Source organism: Theropithecus gelada, chromosome 9 (genome assembly GCF_003255815.1).
Source record: "Theropithecus gelada isolate Dixy chromosome 9, Tgel_1.0, whole genome shotgun sequence".
Taxonomy (NCBI): domain Eukaryota; kingdom Metazoa; phylum Chordata; class Mammalia; order Primates; family Cercopithecidae; genus Theropithecus; species Theropithecus gelada.
The window spans coordinates 122,435,477-122,448,355 of NC_037677.1; the positions used below are offsets into that span (position 1 = coordinate 122,435,477).

Consider the following 12,879-nt stretch of genomic DNA (forward strand, 5'->3'; position numbering starts at 1 on the left):
TAGTTACATCCTTCATTATTTCACTCTTAGCTAAGTTCAAGGTAGCTTACTATTGCTGCATAGAGTTTAAACACTTCTATCAGGAATTCACTACGTTTCTGGATTTATGTGACTTTTTTGTTCCCTTCTATGATATATGATAGACTCTTGCTATTCTTAGAATTCTTTAAGACTCACAAACCCACAAACTGGAATATTTGTAGAGGCTCCTGGTCTTCCCTTGAATCATACACCCAAACCCCAAATTAACTCCTTGTCAACATTTATTCAAGCTGCTTTCTTCTTCATCAATTCAGAAGAGTTATCGTGTTGAAAAGTACAGAGCTGCACTGAGATTCAGACAATGGCATGTATCATGCTGGCTCTAGCAGATCACTCATCTTTGTGGGACCGCTTGTAAACTGCAGATGCTGAGGAGGCAACATCAAGTACGAGGGGACTCTTGAACCGTTTATACTAGTGATTATCTTTTCCCCATGTCTTTATGTTTCTTTACTTACACTGTTACTGGGGCTATACCTTCTTCACTGGTAATTTCCACTCCTAAATCCAAATATAGTGGGTGCCTAATTAATAATTACGGCTCAGTAAATAATGAATGAGTAATTTTCTATCCTTTGGGGAGCATATGCTTTTAAGACCAACATCTGATTGTATTTTATCATCAGTATCATTCATAATCTAATAGGTCTTCTGTGTCCTCAAGTTTTCTCATCCTCAATGCCTCCATTTTTGGGTTTTCCATTTACCCATTCAACCAATACTTGAGTGCCTACCACGTGTCTGCAATGTGAACACGGTAGGGACACAGTTTGAACAGGCAGGTCTGGTTAGGTGGGGCTGAGGGTGGGGTGTGGAAATAGAAATTCTTTGTCTATGGTATGTAGACTCAACCTTACAGACAATTACCTAAAAGAAGACAAGTATGGCTGGTACCTAACTGGAGAGAAAGACAGACTCTGGTACAAGATGAGTTCAAAGATGAGATGGGACCAGATCGCAAAATACCTGATCTGCTATGGTAAAAAGGTTGTGATTCAAGCGCCATGGGTCTAACTTACCTAGTTATTTCTTGATCCAAATTTCATTTTTTACTCTTTGTTTTTCCTTACAATTCTCCTCTTAAATTTCAGGTTACTCTCTTTATTTTACATTACATGTGTTTGTGTGTGTATTTTTTTTTTAATTTTAGAAATAGGGAGAGAGTCTATGTTGCCCAGGCTGTATTCAACTCCTGGGCTCAAGTGATCCTCCTGCCTCAGCCTTCTGAGTAGCTGGAACTACAGGTACACACCACCATGCCTGCCTTATATTCTTCAATATTACCTATAATCTTTCTAACACCCACCTTCAATTTTCTTAAAGTCATTAGTGAGATTAGGTTTTAAGAGAGCTGATAACAGTTTATGGCAAAAGGTACAACAAAAGTGATTATGAGCAGGTGCACCAAGCATGGCAATAAGAGAAACCAATAAATCCACTTCCATACAAAACATTCTAAGAAATATTAAAAATGAAATAACGTTTCATGACTTGAACATTTTGCATTATTTTCCTTTTTTCCCTAAGCCCACTGACCAGTAAATTAGTATGCAAAAATAAATCTGTCTCGTGATCTAATTCATAGTTTGTAAACCCTATACTATATATTTATACATAAAATATACATGCCTTGTTTTTTAAAAATTATTATGTTTCTATTACTCCAAAATTTGTTTCAACATTATCTGTTTGAGCAATGCATTTTTTTTTTTTTTTTTTTTTAAAAGACAGGGTCTTACTCCGTTGCCCAGGTTGGAGTGCAGTGGCACGATCACAGCTCAATGCAGCCTCCACACTCAATTGATCATCTTGCCTCAGTCTCTCGAGTAGTGGGACTATAGGAACACACCACCATGCCTGGCTAATTTTTATTTTGTTATTTTTGTAGAGACAGTGTCTCCCTATGTTGCCCACGCTGGCAATGAATTTTTTTGAGAATAATTTGTGCTCATTTTAATCAAAACTTTATAAATATTTTAATATTTATTTAATGTCTCTTCATATTCTATGAAACAATCATTTAGAATTCATATGTTTGCATGAAGGATGAAATAGAAAATTAGTAATTTAAAAAACACAGATGAATCTTCTACAATACTAATCTTTAAAAGCTATAATTTAGTTATTATATCTAAAACTCAGATTTCCCTAGTACTGCAGGTTTCTGAATCTCCTACAAGATTCAAACACTATCTTAATAAAGCAAACTCTGAACTTTATTGTGATAGCATAATGCTGAAAAAGTAAAAGGTATTAATTCTGTCCTGGCTGGGCGTGGTGACTCACGCCTGTAATTCCAGAACTTTGGGAGGCCAAGGCGGGTGGATCACTCGAGGTCAGGAGTTTGAGATCTCCCTGGCCAACATAGTGAAACCCCGTCTCTACAAAAAATACAAAAATTAGCTGGGTGTGGTGGCGGGTGCCTGTAATCTCATCTACTCAGGAGGTTGAGGTGGGAGAATTGCTTGAATCTGGGAGGCGGAGGTTGCAGTTAGCTGAAGTGTGCCACTGCACTCCAACCTGGGCATCAGAGTAAGACTCCCTTTCCAGAAAAATAATTAATTAATTAATTCTGTCCTCTTGTGGTAGCGGCTCAGCAAAAGGAAACATCTGTCTATACTGAAATCTTTGGAACCAAGCTATAACGACATTGCAAACACTCATTGCATATATTCAATGTATTTATTTAGAATTCCACTTATTTCCTCTTGCGGGTTTATGCCAGACTTCCTAAAGGCAAGATTAATTTCTGAGCCATCTTTGCAACTCCTGCAAAATAAGGTATAGGGCTGTGCACAAACTATGTGATCAATAAATAACTGTTGAACTCATAAACAATATACTTATAATCTATTATTACAATGTTTAGAAAAAAGAAAGTTAATGAGGTATTATGAGTGAGTAACAATGTCTTCAGAATAAAGGGCTATTATTTTTTGGAGAGCAGGATCATTGGTCGAATACTGCATATCAACTCTGGTGCTGGTTTGTGGCAAGGTGAAGAGCTTGCACCAGAATGCAAATCAACTCACTGCTTCCTACACTGAAGAGGTCTTGCTATTTTTAAAAAGTCAGCTGAACACTAATCAGTATGTTTAGTGACATCGCCCATTTACATTCTGGCACAAGCTCCAGATCTCACTGCAAACCAGTAAGTCTGCACTGGCCCTGATCTGCAGGCCATACTTTGAGAAGCCTGGTTCCATGCTACTACTATCGATGGACTAATAATAACAATGATGATAATTTTACCAATTAGCATTTATAGAGTGATTATTGCACACCAGATGCTATGTTCGGCACTTAAGCACTTTATATGGATTATTTCATTTAAACTCTTAAGGACCCCATGAGGGTTTACTTTATTATTTCCATTTTTCAAATGAGGAAACGTAAACCTTCAGAGGTTTAATTTATACAGCTTCTAGAAGATCATCTGTGGTAGAGCAGGTGCTTAAAGTCACGCGGTCGGATCTCTGCTTAACCCCAGTTAAGTGTATAGTGTATATGCTTAACCATATATCCATACTGCTTCCTGATTACATTTTTAAAAATAGGCTCACGTTGCACCACTGGGGGTTGAAGAAATACTTGACACTAATGGAGATGTCAGGAAGAGAGGTCTGGAAGAAGTACCATAAAACTGAAAAACATGGTATAGACAGATTTGTAAATCTTTTTTATAGATTTGAAAAACATATTTCTAACACAAAGTTACAGTCAAATATTTAATACACTTTATCTCTCAAGCATGGTATGCTTTAATTGAAACAATGGACCTAATCATTACTGGGACTTTTAGATGGTCACTTCTTTGTTTGTCTTTGTTTTAATAGGCTCAAATCTCCCAAAAATATATCCTATTTGGTTTCCAGTATCAATTTAAAGGCTTTCTCAGAAAAGATAAGGTCAAAATTCAAAATTTATTTTAAAATCTTTATTTCTAGACTTGTAATGTGTTAATTTCTTTGATGTTAAGTAAGCAAATCTAGTTAATTAGCTTTTTAAAAATACTCAAAAAAAGTCCATTTTTAACTCAATGTTGGTTCGTTATCAGATACAACCAACCTTGTATTGACTATTGGTTGCATATACAATATTATGCTAATAACAACAGATACTACACTTGATCTTCGCCAAAAGGCCGAGAAGTGATGAATATACTCTTCGCCAAAAGGCCGAGCAGTATTGAATACTGTATTGCATATTGGTTGAATAACCAACCCTGCACTATCAAATTTTTTAAAAAGAATTCTTACATTCTAATGATACTTACAAAAATTTTAGGCTTGGGGAAGTGGCTCATGCCTGTAATCCCATCCTTTTGGGAGGCCAAGTGGGGAGGTTAATTTGAGCCCAGGAGTTTGAGACTAGCCTGGGCAACACAGTGAGACCCTGTCTCTATTAAAAAAACATATTTTTAAATGTATATGCAGAAAGTTCCCCCGAACTCAATCAATGTTTATGTATAGTACTAACATACCACTCACTCCCCACAAATAAGTTTGTAAGTCAAAGGTATTGTCAGAAGTTCAAATGACTGGACCACTCAGTGCTTTGTGATATTATTTTGATGGTTTTTTGACTGCATTACATTCCAAAAACTAATTTACTCTGAGTAGTAGCAGAGTTAATAAAGTATGCTAAAATACTAATCTGGCTTATTTAAGTAGTCTAGTTAGATATCTGAGAAAAATTTTGTGTGAGACTCAAAAAGCTGAGATGGTCTCCCCAAGTTAACTTATTTTACCTGAGGCACACATGAAACGAACTTTTTTATCCATCTGTCTCTTTTTTTAAAAGTATTTGCTTGAGCCGTACTCATAATCAACTTCTAAAGTTACATTTTACTTGATTTGTTGTCCCAAATGGAGACAGAAAACCCATAAATAGCCACAGGCATGGTAGCTCATGCCTGTAATCCCAGCACTTTGGAAGGCTGAGGTGGGAGGAGCCCAGGAGTTCCAGACTAGCTTAGGCAACATAGTAACACTCTGTATCTAAAAAATGTTTTAAAAAACATTTTTAAACATAAATATCAAGATTTCTGTTGTAGTTAACAAAGTAAGGGGTAGTCATTTCACATTAACTTTAATAAAACAATAATAGATGAACTGTGTTGTGCGTTGTATCGTAGATAGAGGAAAATATAATCATTTCAGTCAATCAATGCAGGAACTCCTCAGGAGTAAGAACTCTTCCATTAATCCTCCCAGATTTTCAGCTCCCTTTTCTGAGCACTGGTCTTTAGCCTCCTCGGGTTCTTCCACTATCAGCCCCTCCCCACAACGTAAAATGTGCATCTTCCTTTACCCTCTTATTCCACATAATATCCCTGGAGAAAATAATCACATTTTAACTTCAATTATTAAATGCTTAATCCAAATTTCTATCTTCATCTCAGACTTTTTCCTTTAGTTCCAGACCCACATGTCCAACTACTACTACTCACGGGATCTTTCAATGCATATGACAGGCATCTCAAACTGGACACATCATCTACCCCACTTCTTTAACTCCTCAACAAAAACTTTTTTCTTCTTTAGAGTTCAATGAATAGCAGAACAATCCACTCTATCACCCCACTGTCATCCCTGGCTTCTCTTTCTTCATCTCCTGTACCACCAAGATCTGCCAACTCTACCTCTTTTAGTGGCCCCCTCCTTCTTATTCCCACCATCGCTCTCCTAGTTACCTCTTCATTTCTTCACTGAGCTTCAGCGACATCTCCAATTTTTTTGTCTCTCATTTAGGCTCTCTACCAATCTGTCATGTGAGTGTTGCCAGTGATCCTTTTCAAATGCAAAACTGATCCAGTCACTGACCCAAATCCTCCTTATTACCTTTAAGGAAAATAAACCCACAGTCCTTAGGTTCCTTCTGATTTAGCCCACATTTGCCTTTCTGGCCTTACTTCCTCCCATTTTCTTCTAATACACATAAAGTATTCTCTGGTTCAGCCACAACAAACCACGGCTTAGTTGTTCTCCCCGCCTTCGTGCCTCAGCCCAGGCTGTTCTTCTGCTTTGGAAGCACCTGGTCATTTCCTGTTCACCCTTTATGACATGCAATTCCAGAGCCCAGGAAGTACCTAACACATTGTGAATGCGGAATCAATGTCTGCTCTATGCCTAAGTCAATAACAGCCCTTTACATTAAAAAAGTTCATTATGATATACAAGATTAACAGTCCTTTACATTTAAAAAGTTCATTACGATATGCAAGATATCTATAATCACATTTATCTTGATTCTCACAACTAGACTATCAGATAACCATTGCAGGTTTTATTATCCCAAGTTATCAATGCTATCAAAGTAATAGCTTTTGGTTTTCCCAAAGGGGCAACGCTAGAAATTAATGCAATGACCCCTAACTAAAGATTTGACCTATTATTATCCTACTTAAATTATCAGGTACACAATGAAGCCCACTGTGTGCTAAAAACATCACAGAGGAAGCGTAAGTCATGCACTTAGCTCCAAAAATATTTAATCTAGTCAGAGGTACAAGATCCATACACATGAGATAAAATTCTGTAAGAAAGCATACTATAGGGCTAAATGCTAAATCGTGTAGCACCCCCAGTGGGAGAGAGAAGTGCACTGAGTGGGCATTAGCCTCATCCGGAAAGACTTCCCAGAAACCGGGGCAGCATGGTCCTGCAGTCTCCTTTATACCATAGACAAGGAAAGGGCTGAGAGACGTTCCACGTGAGTGCAACAAACTGAACAGAGACCACAACAAGTTTGGAGAACAAAAAGGTAAAACACCAAAAATAGAAATTTGATTGTTTTCCACCTTTGACCCAACTCCTTAGGAGTTTCAGAAAGTATCAGATAGAGAAAAAAGTACCCTCACTCTGGTAAAGAAAACAAAAACCAACAAAAACCCTAAAACTAACAAAAACAAAAATGAAAACTTTCTTCAACTTACCACAGTGAGGCTAGGAGACAGAACTATTATTAACAAGGTCATCTGCTACATTTTTTATCAACCTATTTGCATTAAATAATGTTAACCTCCCACTTAAGTTGTTTTTACTTTGAATTCTGAGGTAGTCAAGAGATTTAAATAAGAAAAAGACTACATCTGTCTTCATTGTTACTTTGTTATTCCCTATCCATAATGCTTCAGTTTGCTACACTTAAACATCAGCAAAGTAAACAATAATGTAACTGTTCTATGTAGGAATGAGCTTGGAGACTTAAAAAAATGTGTATCTAGAACTTTATTCCTTTTCATTTGACCACTAATAACACACTGAACATGCCAGTGAAAAGAAATAAAACACAATGGTAGAAAACTCCAAAAAGTTACAATCAATGTCCTTACCATTCATCTCCCACACCTATCTCATTAGCAACTTTATGATCTCGGGTATTTTCTCCAAGAGTCAAGCGCATCCCTATATCCAAAGCAATTTCTCTAAAGCCCTTCTCAGTCATTCAACAAACATTTAACAAGTACATGGCACTAGGTGCTAGAGGAATAGAAACTGAGTATTGTTCCTGCCTCACTTCCACCCCTAACCAGTCTTCTTCCATAGGTACCCTGTCCCCTAAAATCAGATGTTGCTTTTCACAGTTGCCTTTACCTGTCACCTAAAGTATTTCAATTCTAAATTTCCTCAAAGTCAACTTCACAGCTGCTGATAAAATAATCATTCTATACGATTGCAAAGTATTTCACCAATACATATCCCCATTTTTTCCAACCTTAAAACTTCCTCAGTCCTTATCACTTTAGCATACAGACCTGCAGTGTTGTTTCTTCTTTTTAAAAAAATACTAAGGCTAATCCTTTACTGTTTGAGCAGACTTAAGCCTTTTCTTTTGTCAATAAAACCCAGGTGTTTTTAAAATCACTATCTTGTCACTTTTGATTATGATACACTGATCACTCTATTTTGTATCTTGAATGAAAAGACCACTTTGTGATTTTGCTAATGATATGTAAACTAGAACTTGAGAACAACTGGATACAGAAGTACTGCTGATCTTTAGATACCTTCTGTCTAGAAATGAGGCCCCTGTTTCTAAATTTCAGGAACAGGGAGTTAAGGTTCCATGAAGCGTTTACTTTCCACCCTTAATTTATTACCTTAATACTTTAGCTTAAGAATTATGTGCTCTGTATATCTCACGCTGCTTGTCAATATCCACACATAAAACTTCTTGTTTTGACAATTAATCTGAAAAAGTCCCCATATAGTCTGAGAGGGGGAAAGCCTAACTTGGCAGAATATAATAAATGTCGCTTCCATCACAGAATATATGCTTCTCAAGTTCAATTAACCTCTGAATGATTCCCTTTCTAAGAGGAAAGTAATTCTCCTTAGTGTCCTGGTCATCCATGGAGTGGAAATCTTTCTAGTGGCAAGATTAGTAATCACTTGCATGACCCCCCAAAACGGCTCTTCCTTCCATTTCCCTCAAGTACCGTCTGGAGCAGCGGTTGGAATTAATAGAGGGGCCACAATCTCCAGATCTGAGTACTAAATCAATCCTGCAGCCCCCCACACCCTTAAGCCCCCTGCACTTTCTTGCTTATCCTTTTTCTCTCCTCTCCATTTTTCTTTCCTCCTTCCAGCGTTCCGGAACCTATGATACTCTCCCGGTTGTTTGAATTTTTACAACCTACCAGATAACAATCCCTTGTGATCCTCAAAGTTTCCTTAAAGCAAACCCTGAATCACTGTGTTTTAAAACCAGTGTGAAAGGCTATTCTGTAGGATAATGTTACATTGTTTCACAGTCCTACAAAGTTTGGCTACAAAACGTGTGGGCTGATTCCCTAACTCAACCGGAAACGCGAAGGACTGAAACAAATCCACACACAAAAAACGAAGCCAGCGGGAAAGATCCAACCCGGGCCCCCTGCCTGAAATGGGACACGGGGATGACGGGGCAAAGCCGGGCAAAGCCGTGCTCCTGGCTCTCGCGATTCAGGAGACGCGCCCGGCTCACTGGGGGCGACAGCGACGACGGCGGCGGCTTCCATTGCTCCACGCTTCCCGTCAGGGGGGCTCGAGGGACCGCCCCAGGCCCTGCCTTTGCCCGGGCTCGGAGGGACCCCCTGGTGCGAGGACCCTCCCGCTGAGGCGCGGCTCCCGGAACAGCAGGCGCGGAGGTCGCCCTCGGCGTTTCGGGGTTGGGGCGGGGAACATCCATGGCCAACGGCGGGCAGGGGGCCCCCAGGCGGCCGCAACAGGTGCGTCGGGGCCGCCCACTCGGCTCCAGGCGCCCCTGCTCCTGCGCCGACCCCCGACCCCTTCCGCCGCCGGGGCCCCGCTGTTACCTGCAGCGGCGGCTCCCGAGTCCGGAGAGGGAGGCCCAGGGCCGGCGCCTTCCCCGTGGGCAGGCCCACTCGCCCGACGGACGCCGCGGGTCCGCGACGGCAGGGGCCGCAGGCCGCTACCCCAGACGTCGGGGCACAGGTCCTGTGGGGCCCGCCAGGGAGGGCGCGACCGCCTGGCCGGGCCTCAAGGGCAGTGTCCTCAGCCGGTGACCTGGCCGCTACCCTCGCTGAGTGCCCCAGGCGACGCGCGGGTCCTAACGCGCGCCCTCACTTCCTGCGGCTTTTGGTCCCTCCCGTTCGCCGTCCCACTGGTTCCGCCCACTCCGCCTCCGGGTTGTCAGGGCAACCGTAGCGACGCCTGCCCTGGCTGAGAGGCGTTAGGAGCCCGGGGGCTCGCCCGCGGAGGCCGGGGAGCAGCCGACCATGGAGCCCCAGAGTAAGGGAGGCCCGGGTTGGAGCTGGGGCCGGGGCGGGCGGCCGGGCTGGGGCTTCCCAGGAACGAGTGTGGGCGCCCCGCGCGCGGCTCCGCAGGTGTCAACGCTTGGACACGGAAATACGGTTTGCGTCTCTTCCTCGCGCTTTTCTCTCTTTGAGAAGGGAGAAGGGGGCTACATCCTGCCAAGTCTGTAAGGTTAGGCCACCGGCGCCTGAGGGTCCGCGCTGGGGGCTGGGAGCGACGGGAGAGCCCCGAGGTATGGGTGGGGGGAGGGCGTAGCGCCCCCAGCATGCGCCTCCCTGAAACTTGGCCCAGACAGTTCCATTTACTCCTCCTACTGTCATGATTTTAGTTTGGTAGTTTGGTTCATTAATTGTAAATAGCCCATTTTTCTTCTAAAATGGCAGCAATTAAACACGCCACGAGGCTGGGTCTTGTATTTATTAGAGACCCCGTCTTACTCCCCGCCCCCCACCCCACACCCCAGTCTGCGACTTGAAGGAGAGAGAGGAAAAAAAGAGAGCTTTGCCCAAGTGTATTGGATTCATTATTAGGGGTTCTACAAGTTAGGACACTCAAAAAATGTTTATGATTTCTTTTTCTGTTTTCCCATGTTGCTTTCGATGTATGGCAAAAGTTGTGCAGTTTTGAGTTATCAGATCTAACACGAGCTCTAAACTTACTATTTTTGTTGTTCTTTTTACCTTTCCAGGGACTTTGTTTCAAGGCCCTTCTTGCTCTGCCCCGCCTAAGTAGGGACTTTGTTTCAAGTCCCTTCTTGCTCTGCCCCGCCTAAGTTGTCTTATTCCTTTTGTTCTCAAAATAAGAGCAGTGTTTTGTATGGAGACTTAAAAGATCTGAAATCTTTATAGAAGGATGCAGTTTGACTCCCAAAACCAAGTCGTCTTATCTTGTACAATTTCAGAAATGAAGAACTCAGACCAAATCTATTCTCTGGAGAAAATGTTGGCATTTTTAAAGGTCATTCGTTTTCCACCAAGAAGGTTTCAAATACTTTTCCTTTTCTTTTAACTCATTTGCTGAGGAGAAAGCTTCCAAGTTGTGACTTATATATGCTTCATAGATTTTTGTACAGTATTTGTCGTTTGCATTTACAGCTCTTTGGATTCTACATTTTTTTAACCTAGTGAAATAAATTTAGCATACAACAATGCTAAAATTTTTGTTTTATGTCAAACTGATGCCAGGCTGTGTATATTCCCGCCTTAGAGAAGAAGTGAGTATATTAACTTTTAAAAAACAACAACTTGGCCAGGCCCAATGGCTCACGCCTGTAACCCCAGCACTTTGGGAGGCTGAGGCGGGCGGATCATGAGGTCAGGAGATCGAGACCATCTTGGCCAACGTGGTGAAACCCCATCGCTACTAAAATAGAAAAAAAAAGTGAGTCAGGCACGGTGGCACGCGCCTGTAGTTCCAGCTACTTGGGGTAGGGGACTCGCTTGAACCCGGGAGGCGGAGGTTGCAGTGAGGCCAGATCACACCACTGCACTCCAGCCTGGTGACAGAGTGAGACTCCATCTCAAAAAAAAAAAAAAAAAAAAACTTTATTTCTTCAGATTTATGTTATTGTTTACATGTGTAAACTATAATTTCAAGTTCTTCAGTGGTCGCTGTCTTTATCCATTCATTCATTTATAGTACCTATTATGTTGCAGCTCTGGTCTAGGGATTGGGGATTGAACAATGGACAGGACGGTGTTCGTTTTGGTCATCCCAGGAAAACTAAGCAGAGGCTTTTGCTCAAGAACTACTGAGGTCTTGGTGGGGTTCAGAGATTGGGGGAAGAGGAGATGGACAGAAGACTCCCAAGAGGAAGCAGTACTGGATCTGCAGAATGACCCAGCAAAGAATGAGGGCAAGGGATTCCAGGCAGTGGGAATTACTTGTACATAGGCCCTGAGACCTGAGAGCAGCATGGGTTTGAGGCTGGCAGTAGGAAGCCTAGTAAAGCTGTAGCTAAGGAGAGGAGGAGGAAAAAACAGGGTTGGAAGGAGGGAGGAGAAATGAGATAAGGCTGGAAAAGTCAACCAGAGCCACATCAGAAAGGTCCTGTAACCATGTGAGAAATGTGTTACATATGTGAACTATGCATTTATATCTCATGTCATTGGATTTTGAGGTGGAAAATATTTATACCTGGGGAATGACTAAATTTATTTCTTTCCACGTATTCTTAAATGATTTCATCAATTTAATTTTAAATAATTCAATCACCATTTAGCTCGTTTGTTTTGTTTTGTTTGTTTTGTTTTGTTGTGTTTTGTTTTGAGACAGGGTCTTGCTCTGTCACCCAGGCTGGAGTATAGTGGTGCAATCATAGCTCACTGCACCCTCGAACTGTTGGGCTCAAGCAGTGCTCTCTCCTGAGCCTCCTGAGAAGATGTGACTACAGGTGTGTGTCACCATACCCAGCTAATTTATTTATTTATTTATTTGAAGACAGAGTTTTGCTCTTGTTGCCCAAGCTGGAGTGCAATGGCATGATCCTGGTTCAGCGCAACCTCCGCCTCCCGAGTTCAAGTGATTCTCCTTCAGCCTCCCGAGTAGCGGGGTTTACAGGCATGCACCACCACGCCTGGCTAATTTTGTATTTTTAGTAGAGATGGGGTTTCTCCATGTTGGTCAGGCTAGTCTTGAACGCCTGACCTGAGGTGATCCTCCTGCCTCGGCGTCCCAAAGTGCTGGGATTACAGGCATGAGACACTGCGCCTGGCCCCTAAATTTTTTTTTTTTTTTTTAATTTACTTTGAATAGAGATAAAGTCTGGTTGTGTTGCCCAATTTGTTCTCGAACCCCTGGCCTCAAGTGATCCTCCTGCCTTGTCCTCCCAAAGTGCTAAGATTACAGGCGTGAGCCAGCACACCCAGCCTGGAAATTCTTTTACAGTCTAATAAACATCATTTGGATAGATATTTACTACCATTCACAGTTACTAAATATTTAAAAGGACAAGATTAAATGATCTTTGAGGTTTCTTTTAACTTGGAGATTTGTATCCAACCAGATTTCACCTGAGGCTGAAGTTATTTACTACTGTCAACGATAATGGAAGCACTACAGATGTGACATCAAGTGT

General features: G+C 41.6%; 2 protein-coding genes and 1 pseudogene across 3 annotated transcripts in view; 1 reads left to right on the forward strand and 2 right to left on the reverse strand.

Annotated features, from left to right (window-relative positions):
- DHX32 (DEAH-box helicase 32 (putative)) overlaps positions 1 to 9,612 on the reverse strand; it is a 56,540-nt gene extending 46,928 nt beyond the window's left edge. Inside the window, exon 1 of the mRNA XM_025395623.1 lies at positions 9,344 to 9,612. The gene's annotated coding sequence lies outside the window, so the exon portion shown is untranslated. The remainder of the gene's footprint in view (positions 1 to 9,343) is intronic.
- Positions 4,061 to 4,198, reverse strand: LOC112632321 (annotated as a pseudogene).
- A 47-nt stretch (positions 9,613 to 9,659) lies between the features above and the next one.
- The window catches only part of FANK1 (fibronectin type III and ankyrin repeat domains 1), a 125,770-nt gene continuing 122,550 nt past the window's right edge, over positions 9,660 to 12,879 (forward strand). For both annotated transcript variants that reach the window (XM_025397499.1, XM_025397500.1), the window contains exon 1: positions 9,660 to 9,779. In XM_025397499.1, coding sequence (XP_025253284.1) covers positions 9,767 to 9,779 — 13 coding nt within the window. In that variant the 5' untranslated portion in view covers positions 9,660 to 9,766. The remainder of the gene's footprint in view (positions 9,780 to 12,879) is intronic.